Source organism: Rhea pennata, chromosome 11 (genome assembly GCF_028389875.1).
Source record: "Rhea pennata isolate bPtePen1 chromosome 11, bPtePen1.pri, whole genome shotgun sequence".
NCBI classification, from domain to species: Eukaryota; Metazoa; Chordata; class Aves; order Rheiformes; family Rheidae; genus Rhea; species Rhea pennata.
In genome coordinates, this window is record NC_084673.1 from 24,019,003 (window position 1) to 24,046,704 (window position 27,702).

The window sequence follows — 27,702 nt, forward strand, 5'->3', positions numbered from 1 at the left end:
CCATAGCCCCAGGACACTGCGCCATGGCGGGGCAGGATGGGATGGGGAGGGCCAGCTCGGCTCAGCTTCTCCCCAGCCATGTGCAGTGGTGGCCACTGCTACAGCAGGACCACAAGCTCCTGAGAGAACTAAAGCAGCATAGCTTGGCTAAGGGAATGTGCCATTGCACCCACATCAGCAGGTCACAGACTGGGAGCCTGGCCTGTGGTGCAGGAGGTACCAATTCTTGGTGTGAACATACACATCTTGTGGGTTGCTGTTGGATTGTAAGGCCTTCCAGCATCTGTAACCCACCACTTATGACATGTCATGCACCATGCTAAATGCACATCAACTCTGCCAGCTCTTCAAAATGAAGGTTTTGTTGAAGCACAAGCAACCTCTTGGGCCCACCATGGATGCAGAGGGCAGCCCTCTGCCATGCATGCCTGGCCCAGCACGCTCAGGCTGAACCACTTTGGAGACTCGGGCATTTCAAAGATGTTGAGATGGAGCAGTGCAGAGGGCTGCACGGAGAGCCATGGCAATATCCCTTCATCGACTAGCACTTGAGCAGCAAATTTCCCTTTCAGATTTCCCCTACTGGAGTGTCTAGTGCTTTGGTAGATGACTTAATTGTTTAGAGCTAGGGGTAGGGAAAGTATAGGGGTAGCAGTGATTGAGCAACAAGCCTTTCTGCTAGGAAATAAACATTGTCGGGCGTGGGAAGTGCCATTCCTTTCCATCTAACCCTGCCCTCTATCTCTATGCTGTTTCTGGCTCTCAGTTCTCTTGGCAGGAAATTCATTTTCTCATCACTCCTCTCATCCCTGTGGCTGCATTCAGCTGCAGCCTTCTCCTCTCCACCACTTCTTTGCTCCTTATCCTCCTAGCAGGCAGGAAAGGCTCCCCTCACCCTCTATATGGGGCAGGACACTGCCAAGATGCTGCTTTCAAAGTCATCGTCTTGAAGAAAGAGAAAGGGGCCTGGCCATCACTGGTCACACTGCGCCAAGGAAGCGAGGAAGGTAAATACAATTCCTTTGCTCCAGCCAAAAAGAGGGCAACTGCTGCTGAAAATGGGAGAGCAAATGTAGCTCTACGGGAATAGAGGGGGGCAGCTGAGCTGAGCTTTTCCCGTGAGACTTAGCTTTAAAATGTCCTAGTCCTAAAAATAAGCATGGAGAGTTAGTACGGAGAAAAACCTCTGTGTTAACGCTCTCTATGAAAGCTTAGCAGCGAACTGGCGATGGTGTCATTTTGCAGGGCTATTCTTGCAGGGCTTAGGGGCCAGATAAGCAGCTGTGTGTCCTCACTTCTCCTTCCTGCTTTCTCTCTGTTCTTCTCCCTTCTCTAATCAGATTCCCTCTTGCTTTACCTACCCTGTAGCTCAGAGAGTGGCTGTGAACATGGCATCTGGTGGCTCTGTATGGAGCTGTGAGCCTCAGCTGCAGAAAGGTAATTTCCTTTGGGCTGCCTGGCTTGAGGGCTTTTCTGCCCCATCTGCTGCATCTGCTGGTAATGGATCACTTCATGGCCTGCTGGGAAGCCCCACATCATCCCCCTGCTTAGGCACAAATTCTCCCCATCTCTCTTTTTTTTTTTTTTTTCTGATAGTCAAATGTTACAGAAAGCAATGTGTGGAGTTCAAGACAATGGGCCTCCGCCAGGCCTCGACAGGGAGGCATCACTTTGGATTAAACTAAAGGGGTGGAAGAAAGCTGCATGACTAAACAACATATTTTTGTTGTTGTTTAATAATTTAATGATGAAGAAGTCGCTTTTTAGGCAGGTCCCCATGGACTGAACTTGAGCTAGAAGCTAAATATCTCAAAATCAGGTATTACGACTTTCTGACCCCTGAGCTGCAAACTTCATACAGGAGTCAGTACTAAATCCAGTGGCTTGGAAGATTAGCTGCTATATTAATAGCATGTCACAGCTCTTCTTGGGTATTTAGCCATGAGTCTAGTTGTACTAGACAGTCATTGGCACCTGTGTACCTCAGTGGCAAGTTTTAAGCGTACAAAGGCATCAAGCTGCAACCAAAAAACTGTGGCTATGTTGCATCTCATTTTTGTCACCACATCCATGCAGAAGCTCATAATTTTTCAATAAACTTGAAATAATTCAAGAATATCTTTGGTTTTGGCTGAATTCCCTTTATGGCTTGCCCTTCTGTGGAGCCTCATAACTTTCTCTTTTCTTTTCATTCTTTTTTTTTCTTTTTTCTTTTTTTTTTTTTTGAACTTACATAATTTTCTAAATCTCCTTAAAAATTGAAAATCTGGCCAAATCAAACACTGCCACAAAGTTCTTCCTCCAGGCAGAGGGGACAGACAGAGGTGCTCCATTCATACCATGCTGAGGCTAATACAAGAACTTGTGCAGACTGCTTTCTGTTGCGCTGCCTGGACTAGTACTCCTGGGTGTTTTCAACCTTATCACTGGTCACTGGCCCTAGGAGAGACTTCCAGCTGTTTTCTTCTTTCTTCTTCTTTCTTCTTTTTCCTTTCTTTCTTTTCCCTCCTTTCTTTTCTTTCCTTTTTTTTTTTTGCTATTGCTTTAAAGCCCTCCTTACAAAGTCTCCTTCTGTATTCTGTACTTAGACCACTTGTCTTTGCTGCATACATGCTGATAACCTGGTTTCTTTCTTCCATTTACTACTGCTTTTTGCTCCATGGACTGTGCCTCTGGTTCACCAGGCACCGGAAGAGGCATGCTAGCAGGACCAGGGCTGCTGGCAGGCTCCTGAGCTCTTGCAGCAGGAGGAGCAACACTCCCAGGCAGTTGCTGTGACCATCTCAGAACAGGCACAGAGGTTAGTACAGGAAAGGATTGGGGAAGACGGTGTGAATCTGTCCTTGGCCTTTCAAGGACATTGGAAACAGCAGGGAGAAGAAAAGATTAGCTAGAGAGAAAAGCTCAACAGTGATCACTGCCTCAAAGCTGATGAAACTCCTCCTTGCTGGAGATAGGGCAGCTGGGTTTTCAACTGAAAACTGCCCAGGGCTATTTGCTGTTAGCTGTAGTTCTTTCTGTGTGAGAGTAAGGGCTGTAATGATAAGGCTTTGGATGCATGGGTCAATACTGGAAGTGAATGATTTAGAAGAAATGACATTCAGTGCTAAGTGCTGAAATAAAAAAAAATAAAAATTTAAAATAGGGGAAAACAATAGAGAAGAACAGCTTAAACAAAATAAGACCTTAAGTCATATTTAATGGAGTGTCCCTTGATTTTCAGGTTTTAGAAGTTTTATGTGACTGAAAACTCCCCCATGCTCTAGTCTTTTAATCACCCTAATGGCAAATTGCTAAATCTACATTTTTGCAGAGTGGAAAATATCTATTTAGTCTCTCTCTGACTTAGGCAATATATTGTAAGAGGTGAGAGGGAGTGGTGGTGTGCATGCTGCCCAGATGTTCCCAGGTTAAATAGCCACTACAAATGAGCATGAGTCAGAGCCGTTCTGCAGTTGCTCTTGGGAATTTGCCAGTTCTCAGTTACTCTTTGTACCTGAGGATCTAGTGTGTGACAGGAACTGAAGACTTGGATGAATGAGAGGAGTAACCTGTGCCCATAAAGTATCCTAAAAAGACTAGTCTGAGCCTAGTAACACATCCCAACTCCTGCTCAGAGCAGCTGGTTATGCTTGTGTTGAATCAGGAGTAGCATTCAGCTGGTTTTGTATTAAGATTGATTGCTGCTGCTGATTTTTGTTAATGTAGCATTCACGTATGAGAAGATCCCTGCAAGATTCAGACCCCTGAAGATGCAGATTCAGGGGGTGCGTTGGAGGGCAAGAGTGAAGTGAACTGGGAAACGCTCAGGTTGCCGCCGTAGCCAGAAACTTTTCATTAAATGCCACTGCTCCAGGAGGGGAGTGAAGAAGGTCTGAATTTGAACAAACCTAGGGCCAATCCCAATGACCACAAACCTATGCAGCTCAGGGTTCAGGCTGCAAGTGCAGTGTGAGGATGCATTGGGATAGAGGGCCAACCCCTGACTGTGTATATTTGCTGAGCATCTCTTGGATGGAGAGAGGGAAAGAGAAGCATGTTAGACATGATGTTAGACTGTTAGGTCTAACAGATAATGTTAATCAGATAGGGCTAAGTGCTGCTTACTTGTATTTCTCTCACATGAGTTTTTGTTGAGCTTTGGAACCGTGTTACCCATCTGGGTTTGGTAAGCAGATCGTTTGACTTGCCTCTGTCCTGACTTTGCTCCCATGAAGCATGCTCCAGGGGCTTACTTTAGCCAGGAACTATATTCCAGGATGTGCTAATCAGGACATGACCCATTTAATGTACATGAGCAAGTCCAAGACCTGCTGGTCTTGGGCTTCATGTGGAAGAAGATGTGACCAGAATTGGCCAGGAAACTCTCTAGCAAGGAATGAAGTGCCTCAAGGAGCTTGTGGTGTCTTGGGAGCCAGGGCTAAGATCTCCTGTGCCCTCTCCAATTACTCCAAGTCCTTCACTTAGAAGCTCCAGCTGAGACAATGTGGCTGGGGATGCCTGAAGTTCAGCAGACTCTTTAGAGAGGAAGAAGAAGGAGCAAGTGTCTTTTGCACACGGGGAAGATGCTGCATGGCATTATCAGCAGCTTTTCTCGCAGAATAAATGTGTCAATGATGTGCTTCTGACTCTTTTTTTTAAAGAATTTTCACATATTTGCTTTTCAGAGGAACTGTAGCTCAGCTCTTCTGCCAGGACATAGCACCAAAATGCAACCCGTGCCCCTGCACAGCCTTTCAGAGTTGGAAAGAGCCTGTCTGCAAGAGCTTGCCCTCTACCATCTGCAGGAAAAGCTGCTTGTTGGAGATCTCAGCCTGACTAAAGGTAGAAAATGAGAGAAAACAGCTCCTGCTGAGGGAGGGCTGGCCTCTGAGCCCCACACTCCTGCACTTCATAACATGATACTTATGATGATATTTATGGGATGATATTTGTGACCCTTACTTATGATTCATTTTTTTCCTTGCTTTGTTCTGAGCCTCTTAGGTCTCATCAGCCTTCTGAAGGAGGCTTTTTGCATCTGTAGGAGTGTGAGAATGTGACCTTGCCTGTTGTCTGCTTTTGAGTCTCCTAATCCAAAACAGATGCAACAGGATTTGGCAAGGTCTTCCAATGGGGCCATATTAATGCTACTGGGCTGGGAAGCTTTGCTTTGATTTGTGGATTAATGTTCAGCATGAAGTCCTGATGCTGAGATAGGGCTTATACAAGACTAGAAAATAGGCTACTGAAATTAATGGTCAGATAAACATAGAAGCTCCATAGGGACTGTGATCCTCTATCTTGACCTATATAGAAATACAGTCATTTTCTGTGTTCCCATAGCTACCTCCGTCCCCTGTGATGGCTGGGATATATGCTCAGATGTCCACACATCTAATCAAGCAAGTGTAGCTAGCAAGGGACTGGATGACTTCTTCCAAATTGTACTTGTTACGCAAGAGTTGACAGGAGACCAGCTTCAAATGCTTCCTCCCTGGGACACACTTTGGTATCAAGGCAGGGCAGAAGATGACTATAGCTCGCTAGTTGTACAGTTGCATATTCTCAGCAGTTCATGGACAAAGGGACTCAGGGGTTGCCAGCTTGACTATGTGCTCACAGCAGGGCTGCCATCAGCACATGCCCAGGGTCTCTGGGGCTGAGACCCCCGCAAGGATAGAGCCTCCTAACTTCTCCAGGGACCTGTCCCAGTACCGTGCCACTCGTCTAGGGAAGGCACTTTTACTAATGCCCAACGTCAACCTCACACTCATCAGTGAATAGATACCAGAGCATAACTGCATCTATGTAGTAAGGGCAAGAGTTGAGTTTTTCATGTTTTAATTAATATTTCAAAGATTTTGTGCAATGAAATAGCTTCAAGAAGAGAAAATGAGAGACTGCTCTCCCCTCACCCCCCCCCCACTATTCCCAGAATGCTCGACTGACCCAGGGCCGCAGGACCACCCACCACAGGCCATATTACAGTCTCTGAGGGGGCTCTGGCCACATATGTTTTTTCTTTTCTTTTCTTTTCTTTTCTTTTCTTTTCTTTTCTTTTCTTTTCTTTTCTTTTCTTTTCTTTTCTTTTCTTTTCTTTTCTTTTCCTTTCCTTTCCTTTCCTTTCCTTTCCTTTCCTTTCCTTTCCTTTCCTTTCCTTTCCTTTCCTTTCCTTTCCTTTTATTTTTATTTTTATTTTTATTTTTATTTTTATTTTATTTTATTTGAGCCATTTTGATTTTGGTTTCAGTGATATGCAACAGCAGTAACTTCTCTAGGGAATAGTGCAGTGCAATAAATAAATAAATAAATAAATAAAATTCCCTTCCTTGTTTTTACATGTGCTGCATTTTGTTCATTGGGCTCCTCTCTTCCTGCAGGATAAGCACAGGGCATTGAAGAATCCTGATCTTCATCCTTGTGTGTGCTTGGGCACCACCTTCAGCTGATCTCTGAAGGAAGCAATTGCTGCCTGGTGAATTCCTCTACCCTTTGGTCCATCTTTGTAGCCCTTAGATCTCTATCTGCTATTGCTTTTTTGCAGTTGGCTGGGGTCAGTGTAAGATTCCAGCTGAAGATTAGGTATGAAAATATTGCACCCAAAACATTGCATTTCCATCTCAGTGTTTTACAGATAAGTTTACAAAATCAGGAAATGCCTGTTTGGTCCATGTACTGACCTGTACTTGTACTTGTTCTCCAACAGCTGCCAATGTGAAATTCCTGCCTTAATAGACAGCTATTGAGTAGCTGTTATTATTTTCATAAAGGAAAAGGTATTCTGCACCTCTTTTAACCCTCACTTTTCCAGGGAGGGCCTAGACTACCAGGAACACAAGGTGTGCAGCCCCCTGTGAACCATCCTTCAGGGTAGCCTTCAGTTTTGATACCCTTGCCACTGCTCTTCTCCTTCCCATGGTCCTTGCCTCATTCTGTCGCAACAAACTTCTGCAGCATCTGAGACCTTAATAACAAATAGCTTTTCAGGATGGCTCTTTTCAGCTATAGAGGAAACACGGAATGGACACTACATCTCATCCTGCCACTCCTGCAGGAACAAGTCTGTGGTTCAATCAGAAAGATGAAATCTTTGGAGGCTGTAGTGGGTCATATGCATTACTCTGTCTTGGAGATGCCAGTTCAGGCTTTCTGGAGAAGGCGATCATAACAGTTTATTTAATATTTATTTAATATTTGTTGTCTCCTGGTTTGTTTCTGTTAAGAACTCAAACTCTTAAGAGATGAAGCATCCTGAAACACAGTCTTCCCCTTCAGACAGCGAATCCACATTGCAGGTGGCCAGGTGCATGTGCCCTGCACTCAGGATATGATTTTCTAGGCTTTCAGCTGGCTTTCTCTCTTCCCTCATGACTGGAGATGGCAACCTCTTTTTTTTGGATAGGCCTTTTCCACTCTTTAGGAGCAGAGAGTTACTGTGATGTTCTGCCTCAATGCCTTGCGTTACCCCTCCTGGCTCTGTGCTGGAATTGTTGAATTTTGCTGGCCTTTTGTTTCCTTATCTGGGTATTTTATGGCACCAAGTTGTACTCTATCTTCTTGCTATCTGGTCATTTGAATGAAACAACACATATGATGCTGTGTAATAGTTAAACTGTGCTATTCTTTTATGCACATACTGTTCAACCAACTTTAACAGTTCTCTTCCAAATCTTACTAAATAACCCAAACATTTATATAAGCTGTATCTAAGAAGAGAATTCTTTAGACTAACGAACACAAGCCAGAATGGTATGATGCATCCTGCAAAGTGTATAAGGAATGAATTTTCAGTTCATTGCTGTGGCAAAAAATGCTGACTGCAATCCTTGGTTGTACAAATTGAGGAATACTTAGAAGTGGGGTATGACTAGGACAAGTATGGGATTCTGGATGGTATGTTATTTTGTCTAACTTCACTTGTCTATGCTCTATAAATAATTCACAAACATTTTTCCAGGGCTGTATTTTTTTTCCAGTAGTGAGACTGAACTGATTTATCTTTCCAAGTCATTAAATAATTCTTAGACCATCACCATTAATATAGGGTCATGTATAACATGGAGACAGAATATAAAGGTGACCAGAACAGTTTTAAGCTACAACCTTTGGACAGCTAAGATTTGGACAGCTAAGACAGCTCTGTCCTTTGGTGTGTGAGAACTCATTTGATGGCTGCTGTTCTCAGCTACATTTTGTGTCCTGCCCACCACAGTCGTCCAGAGCATGTCTTGTACAGAGACTACATTTGTAGCTACTCTAGCATCAGGAGTTTCCTCCAGCTGAGTGTAGGAAGCTAGAGTGCCACCTGAAAGATCAACTGTGGCTCACTTTGACTCTGCTGAGTAGTGCCAGTTAATTTGCTGGCTGTCTGATGGTTCCTCGGTAATTCACCCTAACTTGTAGTTGTTGTGCATTGCTGGATTACTCCTTCAGGTTAGTGTCTAAGAAGGTGATAGTAAGGCATGATGGGGGGGGGGCTAGAGAAATTGCTGTGAGTGCAATGGGGAGATGTAGAGGATGGGATGTTGGTGGGGGGGTGTTGCCCTTGTCTGTCATGTTACGTGTGGACCCAAGGGGGCCTGGCATCATTGCAGAAGAGGTAGAAGCTTGTGGGAGTGTTGGAGAGCTGTGGTATTAGGAGATGACTCATGGGAGATGCTGTGGTACTTGTTTGGGGTTATCTCACTGCTGGGTACCTGCAGGCAGGGAGCAAACTTGCACCTCAGAAATAGTGATGGGTCTCAGTCATGCTTGCATCAAGGAGCCCCTCTCTCCCTGCTGATGTGCACCTCAATAATCCTCAGGGATGTGCCCCATGGCAATGAAAGTCTTCCCGGGCACATGGTTGGGAGGCATTGGAGTGACAGCAAAACAGGCACTTTGCAAGTCCCTATTGTTGCTGCTAGCCCTGATGGAGAGAGTTTTATAGGACTGAAGTCTGGGCCAGATGGTGTGAATCCCACACTGCGGAATGTCTTTAACGCAAGGCACCATGAGATCCTGCTATCTGGATGTCGGAGTGCAGAAAGAGTCCCCTCTTCTCCTCAGGAGGGAGGTGGCTCCTCTCTGGGGCTGTATCCCCTGGGTAGCTGATGTCCACCACACCATCCTACATGGCCCTGTGCTTCCCCTCTGGATGATGGCTAGGGCCCTCCCAGGCATGCATCATCTCTTTGACCTAGTGAGATGCCTGTAGCTATGCTGAGGGTGCAGGTCAAGTGTACTTAATAAGCAGCTATACCACTGTCACATATGTCACATAACCTTTGCTTTCTTTTCTCCCCACAGCTGGCCCTAAAGGTAGTAAGTCCATCCGCCAGAAACTGGAGAGCTTTTCCAAGGAGAAGAAAGGTGAGTAGTTTCCCTTTTACCTAGATTTTTGGGGCCTTGATGTCAGAATTCGTGATTTGTGATGGAGCTGAACTGCAAAGCCCAGCCTGCATAAATTCAATAAGATACATTGTCCCGTGTTGTCTTGCTTTTCTCCAGAGTAATGATATGTATACAAATATGTGAGAGCATATGAAAAAGATGCATGCGCGTGTATGCACTGATGCATTTATATAGATGTTCACATACGTAGGTATAATACTTATTTCTACCTGTGTATTCCACCCCTCGGTCTCACTGGTTCTGGTTTTATTGTCCCTTGAAGGATGCCAGCCACAAACCCAGGGAAAATGGAAGCATAGAGCATGGTCTGGTGGGAATTAACAGTCACCAGTTATATTCATATGAAGAAAAGTCTACTGAAGGACATTATTAAGCAGCAGACTGATATTTTACAAAAGGAATTCCTTTTTCACATGTCTCATGCTTTAGTTGCAAGGCCCTTGACCCAGGGTGGAAGTGGGGGTTGGAAGTAAGACAGGGGTTTCCTTTAATCTACAAGGAGGTGCAGCAGGGGGAAAGGTTATTTGGGAAAAATGCCATGAATATCAAGACTATCACCCTCAAACAGACACAGCTGATGCAGCTTATTTTAGCCAGGCATGCACATGTGTTCTTGGCAGCTGTCCTATGCTATTGCAGCTCCCTTTTGTTTCTGCTGCTAGCAATACTTTTCCATTTATCCTGTGCTTCTCCCTAGATGGCTCTCCTCAGACTTTTGGGATCCCACTATTCCAAGTCATTGACAATGATCGCATGTATAAGCAACTGCAGGAAGAAGTGAAGAGCAGTCGTCGGCTCTGCTTGGAGGTGGAAGCGACAGTGATAAGATTTCGGGCTCAGATCCAGAAGAGGTCTCCGCTGGACAGAAGCTGTGGGCTGGTGCCCTGCAAGATATTCTCTGAGGAGCCGCTTTCCCCTACTTTTCGTGACAACAGCTCCTGGAGCCAGAGAAGGGTATGACTGAAAAAATGAATTAAACTGTGGGGCAATCTCATGCTATGATGGCACCGCAAGTTGAGGAAGGCCCTGACTTCAGCAATTAACCTATTTTCCCAGGATCTAGTCTCTATGAATGTGAATTATTCATGCTGCACGCTGGGTTGGTCCTTGTCTGCTTTGGAGGAAATGGGATGGACAGGGTTCACACACTCAGGGGCCACTTCCATCCAAAAGATGGTTGATGGAAGGTACACCACTGTCTGATAGCTCAGCTCTTATCAAGCCTGAGAGCTGAAGAAAGCTAAGGTTACCAAAAGACCTGGCTGTGGTGCCAAAAGTTGTTGGAGATGAGTATAGATCCATCATCAGTAGTGTGGATTTTTCTGCTCATCCATTGCATCAAGACTTGGCAAGCAACACTATGAACAGGTATGAATTCTCCACAGAACAGTTGTTTCTTTGGCTGAATTCTCATCAGAAGTTGCGGTCACTGATGGTGGGTCATGTTGGCTCCCTGGCCTCACAGCAGGGAGCTGTGTGTGTCCCTCACTACTGTGGGGGGACTATGTCTCTGAACTGCTATGCTTTCACTAGTGATTCCCTTTGCATCAAAGGACAAGGAAGACAGGGCAGCTGGTTGGCCTTGGCCACCTTCTTCTTGATATTAATCTTGGTTTTTTGTGAGGGGAAATGGGTAATAGCTCAGGTTTCGTTTGACTCATCTCTTTGGAGCAGAGACCTAGGCCTGCTTCTTGCTAAGCGCCTATAACACTTGGTGTAGAGCAGCTCTAGTACGGGTAACTAAATCCAGCATGTTGCACAGTCAAAGAAGAAAGATGTGGAGATGTTTCCTCTTTCCCTGTGTCATCTTGTAACATAGACTGTGCCTCATTAAAAAAGCTATGTTTAGAAACATGTCAGCTAGGAGCAGTGTGTATAAATGGATACTTGGGAGATGAAAGGTCTCTTTCTCTGGTTCTCTTGCAACTCAAGATAGGCTCTTTGTAGTCCTCTGCATTTGTTCAGAAGTGATTCTTGCCTTTCCCACAGACTTCTGCAGTGACAGTAATTATGGTGTATTGGGATCTCATGGGGTAGTTTCTGCCACCCTGCAAATTGCCTCTGTTCTTTATCTCAGGGGGCAATGTCCGTGGACTCCATCACTGACCTGAGTGACAACACTTCCAAACTGTTGGAGGCGCTGCAGTTGTCACATCCCCATGAGCTGGATCTGCAGAGAAGCCGGGGCAAGAAAAAGATGTTGAGCCTCAACCCTATCACTTGGCAGGTCCCAAGGATTGTGGACAGATGTTGCCAACACATTGAAATGCATGGTAAAGAAGCATTTCTCTCCAGCCAAATGGCCAGTCCCAGAATAGACATGCAGCAAGCGCTCAGTTGGGGCAATCTGGCCTCACAGTTTCTAGAGAGCAGAGGAGGTAGCTGATTTTGTGGAGGATTGCACTGCCATCTCCTGCCCCTCAGGGAGAGTTCTCAGCTAGATGCAGCCTCTGGACAGAGAAGTAAATGTCACCCATACAGTGACCTTCTCCTGGTGTCCTCTGGCCTTTATTCCCCTGTGAATTCAGTTTAAAGCTCAAAATGACTAAAGGTGAGTTCTTGTCCCTGACCCACAGGTTGTTAATCCCAGGTAAATCTCATGGCTCTGAAACTTTTATTTTTATCCTTTCTACTGGAAGCAAGGAAGGACGGACTGCCCCACATGCAGTAAAACAGACCTGTTTCCATGATGCTAACCTACCTGGGGTGCTCTGAGGGCCAGCCAGCACTGTGGGGAGTTGTGTGTATGCAGAGCATTAATCCGTTTATTTCCCAGGTCTCCAGACAGTGGGCATCTTCCGAGTTGGGAGCTCCAAGAAAAGAGTTCAGCAGGTAAAGCAAAACACCTACTGCACCTTCTGTAGCAGTACTTCATTCAGAGGACAGACGCTTGTATGACAGGGGAATGAATAAAGCAGACTGGCATATGGAAGTCTAAAATATCACAGGCATGTCTGGAGCACTGACAGGCTGCAAACTGCTGCTCAGGTAGTACAGGGAGACACAGTGGCCCAGCTGCCAGCTACTGGAGACTTTTCCAAGCCATAGAGAGAAGGCTTCATTCTGCTTTTTGTCTCCAAGCTGCCTTAAGCAGATAAGCCTGTGTCCCCTCGTGGGCATTTCAGAGCTTCCTGTGGGGTCCATTCACCACCCAGGAGCTCCTGGTCCCCTAGTCCTCCTTGTGGCAGAAGCAGACTATTAGGTTCTGGTAGGATTGCCTTCTCTAGACATTCTTGCATCAGGGGAGTGCAGCCCGGCCAACCAGGAATGTAGCCAGCCAGCTCATGTACTGATCATAGCTCATATAAAAAGGAATAATTAATGGTTGCTTTTATTATTCTCATTTTGTCCATCTTCAAGCTGAGGGAAGAGTTTGACCAAGGACTGGATGTTTTTCTGGATGAGCACCAAAGCGTCCATGATGTGGCCGCGCTGCTCAAAGAGTTTCTTCGTGACATGCCAGATTCACTGATTCCCAGAGAGCTCTATGAAGCCTTTCTCAGCACAGCATGTAAGTACCCAGGATGTATTGCTCCCATTCTGCATAGTGCACTTGGCAGTCTTGATTTTGTAAGGAAAAAGATCTTTGAGGAAACTTAGTTCTTGTGCAATTGCCTGGCTCAGTCCTAGGCCCCAGCACAATTCAGTCTGTGCTATGTGGGAGCTCAGCCCGGCTGTGCTGGCATTCCTTTGCATGTTTGCACTATCTGCAAAGGCGTCCTTGCAAATGCTCTACTTAGGTCTGGCCACCGTCTTCGTTTCAGGTGACTGAGTTTTTAGGCAGATTCCACAGCTCCCATCCTCAGTCTTTCTTGGGTCCCTTCATCACTTCTTTGCTTCCCCTTTTTCATTCTTATCTCCTCAGACTTGATTTCTCAAATCCTTGAATTCCTGCTTCCACATCAAAACTGAGCAGCTGAATACCAATGGACTTGCTTCAGGCACTGTGCAATGTCAGAGAGCAAGACAGGGTACATGGTGGAGGGAACAGATGTGTACAGGGGCTTGGGAGACTGTATGAGGCAATTTTCCCTTCTCCAGCAGAAGTACCTAAGCATACAGCACACCTACACTGCAAAGCAGGTATACAATTAAAGCTGTCTTTGTTGAAATCACCACCAGAGCAAAGGCATAGGGCTAGAGGTATGTCTGCTAGTTGTCATGGGTATGTACTGTTGAGTTCCTTCAGGGTAAATGTATCCTGAGGCTGAGGCATGTCTCAACATGGGATCTTCTCAATGAGCTCGGAAAAGCCTGGATAGTGATGAAGATGGAAGGCTGACTGCAGTGCCCATCTTTTCTGTTTGTGCAGTGCTGTACTTTGAACAACAAGCAGTAGTGGTCTGTGTCTCAGCAGGTGAGAGGGGAAACCTATATCAAAGGAAAAAAAACAGCAAATAGATTCCCAAATAAAAAGCAGACCAGTACAGCATCCTCACTGGAGGTGGCTGTGCTGTCTCTAGTTTATAGTCTTTTATTTGAAGTCCTAGATGTAGAATTTGCAAAGTTATATGTGAACTCATACATTGTATTTGATCTGAGCTTGCTGATCAGGTCTTTTGCAAATCTGCAATAATTTGAGCTGCTAGCTCCTTCAGGATTTTGTAAGACCCAACTACAGAAAGGCTGTAGAGTGTATCTGGGAAGCTACGGACCAGCCATGCCCATCTCTGACAAGAAGGCTGAGTCTGCAATGAACAATGAGATCAGGGAGCACAGAGATAAACATAGTCTGCTGGAAAAGAGTCAGCATGGCTTCTGCAAAGGGAAATCCCACCATCCTGCCCTGCTGGACTCTATAAGGGCACTAGTAACATGGGGATAAAAGAGATCCAGTGGTCAATGTATTTTCAAAAAGCCTTTGACAAGTGTCCCTTGACAGCTTATTAAAAAAAAATTAAGTTGACATAGGATAGGAGGGAAGGTCCTTTTGTGGTCAGCGAGCTGAGTTAGAGGAGAGGCCACAACAGGCTTCAGTGGCCACTATTTAGGATGGAGAAGAATGAGCAGTGGGGTCCCAGAAAGATTGGTGCTGGGGCCAGCTTTATTCAACGTCTCCACCCGTGACCAGGGAGCTTGTAGTGTTGTCTCCATGTCTGTGGATGATACAGAGCTTTGCTGAGTAGCCAGGTATTGTACTAATCCTGAGGAGTCCCAGAAAGACCTCACCAAATCAGTAAGCAAAAAATAGGCAGCAGGTGAGCATCACTGTAGATAAAGGTGGCGCAATGCATCAAGGGAAAACCAAACTGAATTGGGCCTATGCAGTACTGAGCTTGGAATAGGCAGTTACAGCACAGAAAAGTCTGTGTAGCCATCACTGGCAGTGCTCTGAAATCATCAGCTCAGTGTGCAGCCAGAAAAAGCAGTAAAAGGTTGGACATCATCTGAGAGGATATTGAGAACAAAACTGAGTGTTTTTAGCCATTTAGCTGCTACATCAAATCTTGGGGCACCCACACCTGGAGAGTTGTGCACAGTTTTGGATGCCCCATCTCTTCGGAGAGGTAGTGAAGGAAAGCAACTGAAATAACTGAGGGGTGGAGAAACTGCCTTACAAGGCTGAGCCTCTTCACTCTGGAGAGGAGAAGGCTGAGGAGGATGTGAACAAGATTACAAAACTGCAAAGGAATTAGATGAATGAAGAAATCTTACTCACCCAACCCCACAGTACAAGATGTAGGTGCACTCAAAATGAGTAAGAGATCAGAAAATGACTGGGCTAGAATGATCCCTCTGAGGTCTGCTTTGGGGTTGGAGCCCAGGAAGCAGCTATGTGGCATGCTTGCCCTGTCTAGCCTCTCCTCTTAACCACGGTGAAGGCAGTTGCTTCTGACAGCCTCAGTGTCTGAATCCCTGAGTTAGGGAAACAAGCAATGCCAGAGAGGTTGAGGATGGATTCAGAGCTCTGCCTGAAACAACCCTAGCATCTTGGCTATAAACTGTGTAAATGGCCTAATTCCAAACTTCTTGGTCAGCGCACCAGGAGCAGGTAAGAGTCAATAAAAGAGCTGGAAGTGGAATAAAAAGATATCATATTTGAAGCTCATTTCACCTCCACTTTAAGCAAGCTACACCTAGGCTGCAGTAGATCACTGTTTCTCAGAAATATCATGGTTTGTGAGTTCTCTGAGCACACATGATGAACCCCTATGATGAATGAATGTCAAATAAGGTGTGCAAAACACGTTAGGTTTGTGAAAAGAAAGGTAGTTTCTCCTCTTGCTCTGTTGTGTGCAAAGTTTGTCAAAAAATAAAAGCCAGTGGTATTTATTTCCAGAAAACCCATATAAATCAAAAGTTTCCACATATGAAAATGAAAAAAAAAAAACAAATTGTTCTTGTATGTCTTAAACAAAAGCAGGTGTATATGCGTGAGTTGAGCTATGAGTAAACAGCATATGTGGAGAACAGGCAGGAAACATGAAATGTAAATCTGAGGAAGAGCTGCTATACCAAGTCACTGGAAGAGTAACTGCCTTGACTGATCTGATGGTATTGCCGTGTGTGGTTGTTGCAGTCTCTGCTCTCTTTGTTTTGTAACTGCATTATAATCCCTCCAGTCCCTCCAGCCCAGGACAGTCTTGGGCTGTATGGTACCAAACGCAATCATGTCGCAGCCCTTTCTAGAGTGTCCTAGATGTTCAGGATGACATACTGGCCAGGATCACATGTTTTTAGCTAAAGAGTGGGACATAGTCTGACTCCCTCCAGATCTTGTGGATTCAAAGAATGGGCAAGATGTGTCTAAGCCTGTCCAGCTGGAGATGGGTACTGGGCAGGAGAGGATCTGCACTAAGTAACAGGCTGCTCTCTACCTAGCAATGGAGGGTCCAGTGCAACTTGCCACACTCCAGTTACTGCTCTTCCTACTACCCCCCTGCCACAGCGACACGCTGCACCGGCTTCTACAGTTCCTCAACAAGGTGGCCCAGCATGCTGAGAGCTCCCAGGGCCCTGATGGCCAAGAGGTAAGGCTGGCCCGAAAGGTCAACAGCATAAAGAAGGAGTTGTTTCGCATTGTTGGCCAAAACCAAACAGGACTAAAAAATGTTCTAGGGCAACTCTCAAGAAAACGAAAAACCAGTTCAGGGAAATACGTTTTTTGATAGGAAAAGGCATATCCGGCCTTGGTTTTGAACACTTTACTATTCCTCACTAAAATGAAAGGCACTGGAAGGAAGTATCACACTGACTAGAGAAACAACAATGTTTTATTAAGGAAAAAAAAAAAAAAAAGCCAGAAACCCTTTGTTTCAAATTTTCAGGAAGTTTTTTTAGCACTCTTTTTTTTCTTAGCTGAAACAATGTACAAGTGCCAGGAATTCCTAAAGGTTATTGAGCTGGGTTCCTATGCTCATCCTGCCTGCATCTGTGGGAAATGAGAGCTTTTCACAAGCCCAGGTTGGCTTGGTCCTTTGGCAGCTCAGACTCCTGGTGTTTGTTCATGTACATTTTGAGCCCTGGGAAAGGTCTATCACTGTGCTGAAGTTCTGGGGATATCACAGCTCATGGAGTCACATATAGGGGGCATTTTCCAGGATAGTGAGGCCTGTCAGCACACAGAGGAAATTTTGTCCTCCAAAAATACTGACACAGGCTGGAGTTGCTTCCAGCAATTTCATGTATGAGATGCAACTCCACTTCCCTAACAAACCAACATGGCAAATGCTCCCAAACTCAAGGTGAAAGAATAGCAGAGATTGAAAATATGGCAACTGCCTGTGGTGCTGGGTTGTATTTGAAAAATTGAAATTAGAGAATGAAGAGTCCAGATTAACCTCAACTAAAAGCTGCCTGAGGCATCAGAAAATGCTCAGCTACATTTTCTGGACCTGGATTATAGCAATTGCAGAAAATGCAGTTTGGAATAAGAAAGACTTCTTTAAACCAGGAGTGTGATGGGACCCTACATAAACCAGAGCTCTAAATCAGAGTCCTCAGGTGCTAGGCCTTGTCCTAACAGTGAATGCCCCTGAAAGAGCTAAGGAAAGTTGTTCAGGGTTGAGTTTTGTTTTACAGAAACTGGTACATGCAGCATTTTAAAACATAGAAGAAAAAAAAAAAGAGAGAGAGAATTAGAGATAAAAACAAAACCAAAATTGTTACTAAATCTCCTCCTTTATGATGAGTCTTGTCTTTTGGGTTGCTCTCAGTTCAGCTAAGTGATTTTCTGGGTTGTAGTAACCCCAGAGAGACCTGGCTGTGTGTCTGCTCAGGCAGCACAAAAGGCTTTTTTTGTGGCCTTTTTTTTTTCCACCTCCAACTTTCATTAGTAATTTATCATGTACTGAGGCTGATTTTAGTTTCTTTGGACAATCAGAGCTCTAAGTCTCAGCATGATACAAAGGCTTTGTCCTATATTATAAAATCATAGAATCAGTAAGGTTAGAAGGGACCTCTGGAGATCATCTAGTCCAACCCTCAAATAAGTGGCCTGTACGGGGATCAAACCCACAACCTTGGCATTATTACCACCATGCACTAACCAACTGAGCTAAACCTAAGTCACCAAAACATTTGCAAACATACTTTGTGCACACAAGATCTGTATGGCACAGAATCACAAAGGTTGAAAGGGACCTCTGAAGATCATCTAGTCCAACCTCCCAAACATTTCCTGGTGCTGGTTCCACTAGGGCTTGAACCCAGGACTTTCAGTACATAAAGCAGATGTGATAACCACTACACTATCCCTCCACCTGATATAAAGATGCTGATTATTTTCTGATATGGGTTATGAAAGTGAGTTAGATGGGAATGGAGGCCCTGATGCAAGGAAAGGGAGACAGTGGTGCTTCAGCACCACAAACCTTTTGTGCTGGCCCTGTAGCCAGATTGAACCTAGATCAACATCCCTTCCTTATGTTGTAGCTCATGTCCCTGACCAGTGGTGGGTTGGGGTATCCAAGGATGTTTCATGCCACTGCATCTGTAATCTGCAATTTCTGTTTGTGCTTGCTTGCTAGATTCCTGGGAATAAAATGACAGTCTCAAACCTGGCCACAATCTTTGGCCCCAACATCCTGCAGAAAGAGAAGCCTGGAGAGAAGGAGTCTGGTGCCATGAACATTGAAGATAGCACTGCTGTCATACTGGTGCTCCAGAGGTTGATTGAGCACTACCAGGCCTTGTTCATGGTAGGTGAGGTTTTCTCAGAGCAGGCCTTTCTAGCCTCTTCTTCCACTTTGAAGTCTTTTCTAATGGCAGTACAAATGAGGATGTATTCTAGCTGCACTTAGTAGCAGGTAACTGGAGCTAGTTTGCAAAGATATGATCCATTCCTCATGTCAAGTGTAAATATTAATTTGAGATGGCTTGTTACTGGCCCCTAAAATGCTGGGTCATGCCATGAACATGTCCGCTCTCCTCTTTCCTCTCTCCTCTCACATCTTCCATCCTTGTGATATCTGACTGAGCTAGTTTGGGACAGGAAATGGCTAACTAGCAACAGCTGCAGGAGCACTTGACCTCCAATGTCCCTGTTGGTGGTGGTGATGGGGGGAATGGGATATCCTAGAAGAAGGGATCTGAAAGGTGATAGCGTGTAGCATGGGGAGCAGGCAGTGCAGCCTTAGACTGATGAGGGGGGAGGAAGTAACAGTGGGGAGAGGCAGTGTGTGTGTGAGAGAGACACTTTAGGATGCATCAGCATAGCTTTCTTTAAGGCACTAAGGTTCAGATAGACATGTGGGCAGCCTCTAGCCCAACCAGAGCAAGGCTCACTCTGAAGCTAGATCAGTGCCATTTCTAGTTGAGGAGATCCCTGACCTGACTGGGTCCTGTCTCAGGGCTGTGCCATCTTTCAGGGAAGAATTTTTCCCTTATCAGAATTTCTCCTGCTTCAGTTTATGCCATGGCCTCTCATCCTGTCCCTGGACACCTCTGGGAAGTATCTGGCTCCACTCTCTCTCACCCTCTGCCATTAGACAGTAGCAGGCAGCAGTAAGATCCTCCTGTGTCTTCTCTGGCCAGAAGAGACCAAGTGCCTTTGGCCTCTCCTTGTACCACCTGTGTTCCAGCCTTCAACCATTGGCAATGGCAATGTATTTTGTATTGGGAGCCCTAAACTGAACTCAGTGACTAGATATGGCCTTACCATTGCTGAACAAAATGATTTTACGTCACTGATGGCACACACAACTTTTACCTGGGAGATCAGCTGTTCAGGAAGTAGAGCTAGCAATGCCAGGGTAATGGATGCAGATGGGACTCCAGCACTGTGGCTCTGTTATAGATCTGATGGGGCCCAAACAGCCAGACCTGACTGCCTACCAAGTGCCTGGTTTGGAGCAGGGGACAACCGCCCTTCTCTTCTAATCCACCCACTTTCCCAACTGTCTTCTTCAAGCCCATGTTGTGCTCAAGGGCTGGTGAGTGAGGCTCTTTTGAGCTCACATAGGCATGTCCCTCTGAGGAAAAGGTTCCTGGAGCAGTCATGGCACAGATGCTGGATAGCCTGTGACTGTTAGTTTTGGCCCAGGGAAGTCCGGCTCTAGCCGGTTGTTCAGCTGGACTTTAAGCATTCATCGTAGCACTTTCTGCTCTGCCCTTGTCCAGAGCAGGTACTGGGGAGGCATGATAGGCTGGGATCCCCCCTGTAGGCTCAGTGCTTCTCCTCACCTTCCTGGTGATGCTCATGCAGGTCAGGAAGAGTGTAATGCCATGCATGAACACTAGATGGGTCACTTTTAGCGTAGATTATGAGGTGGAAGCAGCAGACAAGCACAAGTGGCTCTACAGGGTATGCACTGAGGCCTGCAGCCAAAGAGGTCTCATGGGGTGCTTTGCATGGGCTCAGGCATGCTGAAGCAGGCCCCAAAGGATGTGATGCAGTTGGATGCTGCACTATAGTGCTTCTGCAGAGTCTATTCTCCTTGGGAACAACCTAATTGAGACTGTGTAGCTGTTTCTAAACCCCAGAAGAAATATTCTGGATAAGCAGCATATACACTAAGCACTTCTGGCCTCGGTTTTCAAGAGGACCTGGGAAATTTCACAGAAATATCAGAAATGGCCATTTTCTGTAGATCTATGGGAATGTGACCTCTCAGGCCCCTGAAAAGCCTTGAACCAATTCTCCCATGTCTACAGAGAACTGGGAGTTAGTGTGGGAAGAGCATGGGATAGGATTCTATACAGACTCCCTAGGAGACATCAATATAGAGTGTTTGTGAGCAAGTATTGCTATGGAGTCCTTTTGGCCCTGCAGCTTATTGCCTTGATTATCACTGCTTGTTTTCCCTCAGAGAGGAGGAGGTGTCATGTGTATCTGTGTTTCTTTCCTAGGTCTCTCCAGAAATGCAACATGACATCTTAAGGAGACTCTTTCAGACAGACCCCGATGTTATCAAGTACCTGTTGCGCAGGAAGTTCAAAACCGTGCTGTAAGTCTTCCTGGAGACACACTGTGCAGTGCTGCTGGAGGGTGCCTTGCTGTGCAGGGGCAAAGCCTTCATACAGCAACACTCATGGCTCATACAGTAACACTGCTGGCAAGTTACAGACAAATCCTCCTTGTCTTTCATGTGCTCTTCTTACCACCAATATTTCCTATTCCTTTTATCACTTTCATTTATGAACTCCCTATCTAAAATTCTTCATTTTTGCGCTAGAGCCTTCCATCAGCTGAAATATCCCAGATCTTTTCTCTCTCTTGGAACTTCCTATTCCCCTTTCTCCCCAGCCTGTGTCATACTCTCTCCTTCTCCCAAATCTGCCTTACACAAGAATTCCTCCATTGCACACCTCTTTTCATATGTGTATCTAAAAAGCTCTTGTCCTGCCAGCTTCCCAGTCCTCTTCACTGCCCCAGCTTCTCGGAGTCATACACCATTGCCTGCTCTACTTTCAGCTCCATTATCAGTCTCCAAATTTTCTTCACCCGTGGTGTTGTCTGCATTCTTGTGCACTTTTTACCCTTCCTTTGTGCATCTGAATCGGCGTGAGCATGTGTGTGTGTTGGGGGGGGGGGGGGGTTGACTGCCGGGAGAGCAGTTGAAGGTGAGAGTCCCTTCCATCCTTCTGGCACTCTGTTTTCCTGAGCTTGGTGTTCAAGCCAGGAGCTGGTTACTCGTCTCAGCCTAGAGAACCACAACAGTTCAGGGAGGAGCAGAGCCACCTTAGGACTCTGCCAGTTCCCTATGAAGTGTGCATGCCAGCCCCTAAAGACACAGTGTGCCTAGAGCTTGCCCTTTGCCTAAGATCACTTTGCATCTTGCTGTATGGGTCATGGCAGATCATAGTTTTCGTGGTCATTCATTGAGGGCATCTGAACCCTGAAATCTTCAGCCTTCTGTGATTCAACCAAAGTAATACTAGACACTAAGTTCATTTCAGTATTCTGCTTTCCTATTTTCTTACTGTGACACTTAGAGATGCTCCTTGGCTTCATGCAGAGAATTTCCCAAAGCAGTGATGGTACAGCCACACATCAATGTATAGCTCTTCCACGCCCCCAAAAATGGGGGAAAATGGGAAGGAAAAGAAGGTTAAAGATATCTTTTGGTCAAAAATATCAAAATACCATAATCACAAAAAAGGAAAGTCATAATAAAATAGTTTCAAGCTCTCAGTGTCAGGAAGCAGACAGGAACATTTTTGCCAAGACTGAAAAAAGGCTGGAGTGAGACTCTTGGATATTAGATAATATATGTCATGGTAAGATAAATTTTGATGTACATTTTGATGAAATACCATTATGTAATGATGAAAACAAAACAGTTTGTGAGGTTGTCTGTGATCCATCCATTTGCTGGGTATATGGAACTACTTTTGAGGACTTTTATGTGTTTACACCACAAACAGTATAGGGAAAAGTCAGTACAAGAAATCATAATAGAACTCCTAAACTCCAGCCCAGTGAAATTAACTGTTTAATCTGTGAGAGAAGTTAAGATAACGTCAAACTGCAGACAATCTTACTTCATGTCCCTTTTGAAATTGTACAAAGATATGGCCAATATTTGGGGTCACTGCTGCAGCCCATTTGGAAGGGAGGGTAGCAATAGAAGCAGTCTACAAATAGCATCTGTATTTTCTTTCCTTTCTCAGGAACACAGAGAGCGAGTCTTTGACAGAGGAGAGTCCACCATCCCTGCTGCCCAGTCAGTCTTGCACCCTGGAAAGAAACCAGGTCTCATCAGAGTTTTACAGCAGTGTCTCATTCCTAAACCTGGATGTTGGCATGTAGCAAGCTTGGGATAGCCCCCAGTGCTACTTTCCATGGACAGAACTGGGCAAGCTTTCTGCCACAAAAATAAGTCCTCTATCCCACTTCAAAGGAGTAGAGAAGGGCAGGAAGTATGAATCTCTGTGGGAACATCTTTGCTAACAGTAAATGTGACAAATTGTTCTAGTAGCAGCCTTACAGTGGGAGATGTGTTTGCAGGTTTGCAACAGTAGGCTTGGGCTCCAGAGCATGGGTTTGTTGCTATATGACAACAAAGAACTGCATGCTTGTGTGGCAAAAACTGTGGCTGTGCATGCGTGGCTTCATAGCTGTAGGTGAGCGTGCCCTGCCAGCAGGCCAAAAAGCCATTGGCACATGCCGTAGCTTATTTGCAAGTCTGAAATGTTGCAGTGCCTTCAGCACAGCAGAGCCTCTGTGGTCTGTGGTTTGCCTCATAAGTGTCTGAGACTTCACTTCCCAGAGCTGGGCCACTTGACTTTCTCCTGCCCTACGCAACTGGAAGCTCACACATCCAGGCCACTTGAAGAGGGCACTCAGCTGATATAGGGAATTGTGTGAGAAATATGTAAACACATTTGTGCATGAGCTCGCATTTCAGGTTTAGCAACAGACAGGGTGGCAGACTGCCAGGTGGCTTCACCACATTCCTGCCTGGGGAGAACAGCCTCTCACCCTCCAAATGACTGCCAGGCCAATGCAATAGGGCAGCCAACTGGAGCAGATTGAGGAGCAGCAGAGGGGATCTCTGAAGTGGAGGGCTGCACATAAGCTCCATGTCTACCCAGCAGATGGGACACAGAGTCCAAAATAGCCCTCACCTATTGCACTTGCAGGAGTTTGCTGGGATAGGTGCACCTGGGCTCGGTGGAGCTTCCCCTGCCTTTCTGCGGCTTACAGGGACAGGACTGAGGCAGGAGCACTGGATGGAGACTGTAAGCAGGATAATGAGGGTAGAAAATGCAGTTCAACATATTACAGTCTGTGCTGTAGGTTAGGGCTATGGCTGGCACTGAGAATAGGGTGACTGTAAGGGCTAAGGACAGAGTGGGACAAAATAAGTGTTTGGGCCTGCTCTCTCACAAATAGTTTAGGTGCCCTCAGCATGCTCAGATGGAGTCTGTAACCACAGGGAAATATTTTGGGATCACCATACCCTCAGAGTAGGTTTCCATTAAGAGTTAGTTTAAGTTTTGGCTTATGAATAAGGTTCAAGATTAGGCTGAGGGTTTTGCTTAGGGTTCAGGGCTTCAGTATGGCTAGGGCTTGCCTGGTCCATAATCTTCTGTACTCGGGTGACTTTGGGACCTAGGGAAAGTTCTTTGATGTTACTCAGCCTTCCAGATTAGGGACACTTTTCATGTTATAGTTAAACTTCTTTGCTGTTCTGGAGCACAGCACACACTCAGGTTCAAACTATGATGCTGGAGAGGTGTTTCAGACAGAAAAATTAGGTCTATAGTTAGGACTAAGGTTAAAAGAGGATTACACTGAGATAAGGGTAGGATTTGGGGTTAAGTCTAGGGTCAGTGCATGAGCTTTCTCACACAGACATGCATGCACTGGGAGCTGAGATGGTTCACACTTTACTCTGATTGCGTTTAGGACAGATTTGAGTAAGGCTGTGCAGGCCTCCAGAGCAGGATTCCCTAGGAGTTCTACTCCACCTGGAAAGCTGGGAAGCAACTCAGCATTATCTGGGATCCAGGTGCATCCAAAATTGTTGTACCACCGGTACTTCACCTGAGGGCACAGGAGACCACTGTGGCCCATATGTACCCTAAAACCCACCACATGTTGCCCCCAGGGGCCACCTCCCATAAGCTGGATCCTTGCTGCTCCCCTCCAACTAAAATAAATTGAGAACAACTGGGCCTGACTTTTTATTGTGGGGTGAAGGGGACCCCCTAGCCCAGAAGGGACCTTGGAGAGCAGTATTCCAGGGAAGGGGGATCCTGGTGAGGGGACCCAGGAAAGGATGGAGGCCTGCGAGCGATAGTGGGGGAAGTCAAGTCCCATGGCAGGGGTTGTCATGTGGGGCCACTGTCTCTGTCTCCCCAGTGCTAGGAATCCCCACCACCCCAGAGGAGGCAAGGAGGGAGGGAAGGAGATAGGCAGGGGTGGCCCAGCACCACCCTACAAGAGCTGGTAGAGGTGTGGGGCGGCCCCATGGCAGGGATCAAGGTGCCCTTTCCCCAAGGAGGGGCTGGAGAGAGGAAGGCAGGGGGTTGGGACTGGTGGTGGGTTGCTTGGCAGCCTTGCACTAACCTGCTGATGCCAGAGCACTGTCCATCCCATTGCTCTGTCCTCTCAAGGGTGCGGGAGCTCAGAGTAAGTCCTGCGTGAGGACTGAGTCCTCATGGACAGAGGGTCTTCCTAGCCCAAGGTAACCAGCTCGTGCAGTCTGAAGAAGAGTCTACTTGAAAGGAAATGGCCCCATATCAAACTAAGTGAAGGCAGCTGGAAGTAAGAGTACAGAGTCAAGTCTCAAGGTAAGAACCACCAAGGCTAGCAGGGTCCAGCTGTGGTCCCATGTGTTAGGACTTGCCCTTCTGCAGCCCTGTTTCCTCAGGGTCTCCTGCCTGGAGCAGCCAGGGACCAGTCTAAGGAGAGCTGGGCTGGTTTGTCCAACAGCCATGCTGAGAGGGAATCACTTTTCAGACACATGCTCCAACAATGCACCTAGTGTCCAGCTCTGTCTGTGAGCAGGGAGTCCATGGCTCGTCTAGTGTGCTCCATGCTGCCCTCACAGTTCCGTGGCTTTGGCCACCCCTCATAGCATCAAGAGGATTATCTGCAAGTACACGAGCTTTTCTTTGCTACCAGCCTCAGCCATGCGTCCAGCAGTTGGTACCTGGGAACTGTCACAAGGTACTGCACCTTCACAGCTGTAGCTGTGCTGCTCAGGGATGAAATCTTGTGTTCTAGATGCCCCTTCTCTGTGAATGGGTATGGTCAGGGTGGATGGAGAAACAGTTCTCAGAAAACAACAGTCTGAAGAGAGGAAAAGTATGCGCTAGGAGATAGCGGGTGGAAGTCTCTCAAGAATTGATAAACTCTGGGGACTAGCAGTGCTGTGGAATCTGCAAGAATTGATAAACTCAGGACAGCATGAGTCTGCTGAATCAGTCTAAGACCATTAGCACAGCTGCTGCATAACCCAGACCACATCCAAGGAGGCAGTGACGGCTCTGTGCAGACAGACTATGGGATCATACCTGCACCTGGTGGAAAAGCAGATCCTGAGGGACTTTCTGAATGCCTTCCTAGAAGCCTCTGGCGCATTGATGCAACTCTTCGTTCCTCAGACTGCCAGGGTCAGCCTCCTGGGCCTTGCTGTCCCTGCATAGCTCTGAGGGCAACTGCATGACCCATATGAGTGAGTGAGTGTGTTCTGAGCCTAGTTATCTCCTGTTGGTAATAGCAGCTGGAGTCTGTTAGTAGTAACACCCTAACGAGGAAAAGATGTTCCAATAAATTTTGGCTCTGAGTTGAGCCTCTATGAGGGAAAAGGGAATGTACAACACTTGGATTCCCCTCCTGTGCCTCCCTGAGGGGGAGTATGGAGATGGATCCTTGGCTTGGGAGAAGCTGAGGACCCCTCTCACTCCTCTGTCCGCTTTGTAATGCGTGGAGACTGTCAGAGGCAATTGCCTGCTGGAGCAAAGCTGTGGGTGCTGGTATGTATACAGTCACTGTGCCACCAGAACAGGTAAGGGGGGATTCATCCCACAAGGCTGGCTGGAGAGCACCTAGTCCCTTCAGCACATGTCAGGGGCAAGGCAGTGCTCAGCTGTGGCTGAACCATGGCAGGCTAATGTGGAGGGGAGCTGAGCCCTGGGCGTGCAGAGACTGCTCTTAACAGCAGGGTGTTCATTAGAGAAAAAGCCATGTGGCACGAGCATCTGTAAGCAAAGCCTTGAGAGATGTGTGGAACAGAAAAGCAGTGAGCAGCTCCTAGTGCAGACATCTGTAACAGAAATACTGAGGTTGGTATGATCGAAGTATAATGGAGATGTGTGTGAAAGCACAGGAAGAAACAATAAAGCAAAAGGATAAAAGAATGGCCTATATTGATAAAGGAGGACACTGGTCTCAGGACATGGTTTAGAGCTTTTGTAAACAAATATAATCTTCCCTTTCCATAAAATTTCTCATTGGGTTTTATTACACAAATTTCCCTACATTTAAATAGTGGAGAATGTAAGAGGTTTTGTCAAGTAGGGTTCATAAACTTGTTCTGGAAATAGTAACTGGGTGGCTCCTTAGGGAGTTGTTAGGGAGTTTTTACAGTTGTCTGGAGTAGTAGGGGGGCCAGAAGGCCTGACATCTGCTTTATTTGTGAATACGCAGTGTGTAGGATCTTTGCGAGTGATTGCAGCTGAGAATTTTGAAATCTGTGGGATCTTGATTAAGTGTATACCACTTGGATGCCAGTTGAGCCTAGCAAAAGGCTGCATTTGGAAATGTATTGACAGGTTCTGTAGGATTTATTCATAAGAAGTATTTTGAAGAGGAAATCAGGTAAAGGAACTGGTGGTGGAGATTTATAGCCTGATTCGGACATAGATCAGAAAGATCAGAGACCTAGTCCTGGATTGAGAGAACTTTGCCAGATAACGTGTCTGATTTAGAGGATGCCTTTAACAACTATTGTACATTGTATGAAGAGGAAGAAGAGAAATGGTGGCACCTGCTGTGCAGTGCCTCTGGCACGCCTTCTAAAAATTGGAAAAATCAAGTCACATAGGGGAGAATACTTGATTGTTAGCAGACGTAAGTCAAACAGATGAACAACATCAACAATAGAACAACCAAAAGCTGCAGCTTCTTATTGATGGACTGCAAGATCATATGCCAGATTTGTAAGCTTGTGCAGTCACAACTACACAGGAGTCATCAGAGTACAGGGAATAGGAGGAGCAAGTGGGTGTATCACAAGGGTTCATCACTTTAGGGAACTGGAGAGGATGAGAAGGGATCACAAGTGATTTGTGAATTTGTGCGCTACAGAAACAACTCAAAAATGCTCAGATATCCTCAGTAGTAAGGGATGGCTTATTTGTGTCTGCAGACTGGTAGACTTTGGCTGATGGTGATAATGATGCTTTGAATGGAGACATCTCAAATGATCCTGA

At 46.1% G+C, this 27,702-nt stretch overlaps 1 protein-coding gene across 1 annotated transcript; it reads left to right on the top strand.

The window, feature by feature from the left end:
• The first annotated feature begins 1,388 nt into the window (after positions 1–1,388).
• On the top strand, positions 1,389–27,702 carry ARHGAP36 (Rho GTPase activating protein 36). Its single transcript, XM_062585064.1, has 12 exons — positions 1,389–1,437; positions 2,736–2,800; positions 4,668–4,824; positions 9,271–9,333; positions 10,073–10,329; positions 11,453–11,648; positions 12,152–12,207; positions 12,736–12,886; positions 16,198–16,346; positions 18,345–18,515; positions 20,665–20,762; positions 22,429–27,702. The coding sequence occupies exons 1-12, from the start codon at positions 1,389–1,391 to the stop codon at positions 22,565–22,567; spliced, it is 1,551 nt and encodes a 516-aa protein (XP_062441048.1). The 3' UTR covers positions 22,568–27,702.

Bases quoted from the DNA above. Each gene is read 5' to 3' on its own strand.
- ARHGAP36 (XM_062585064.1), top strand. From the start codon at position 1,389: ATGGCATCTGGTGGCTCTGTATGGAGCTGTGAGCCTCAGCTGCAGAAA. The intron at 11,649-12,151 runs GTAAAGAAGCAT...TTTATTTCCCAG, and splicing joins CCAACACATTGAAATGCATG to GTCTCCAGACAGTGGGCATC. The intron at 12,208-12,735 runs GTAAAGCAAAAC...TCCATCTTCAAG, and splicing joins CCAAGAAAAGAGTTCAGCAG to CTGAGGGAAGAGTTTGACCA.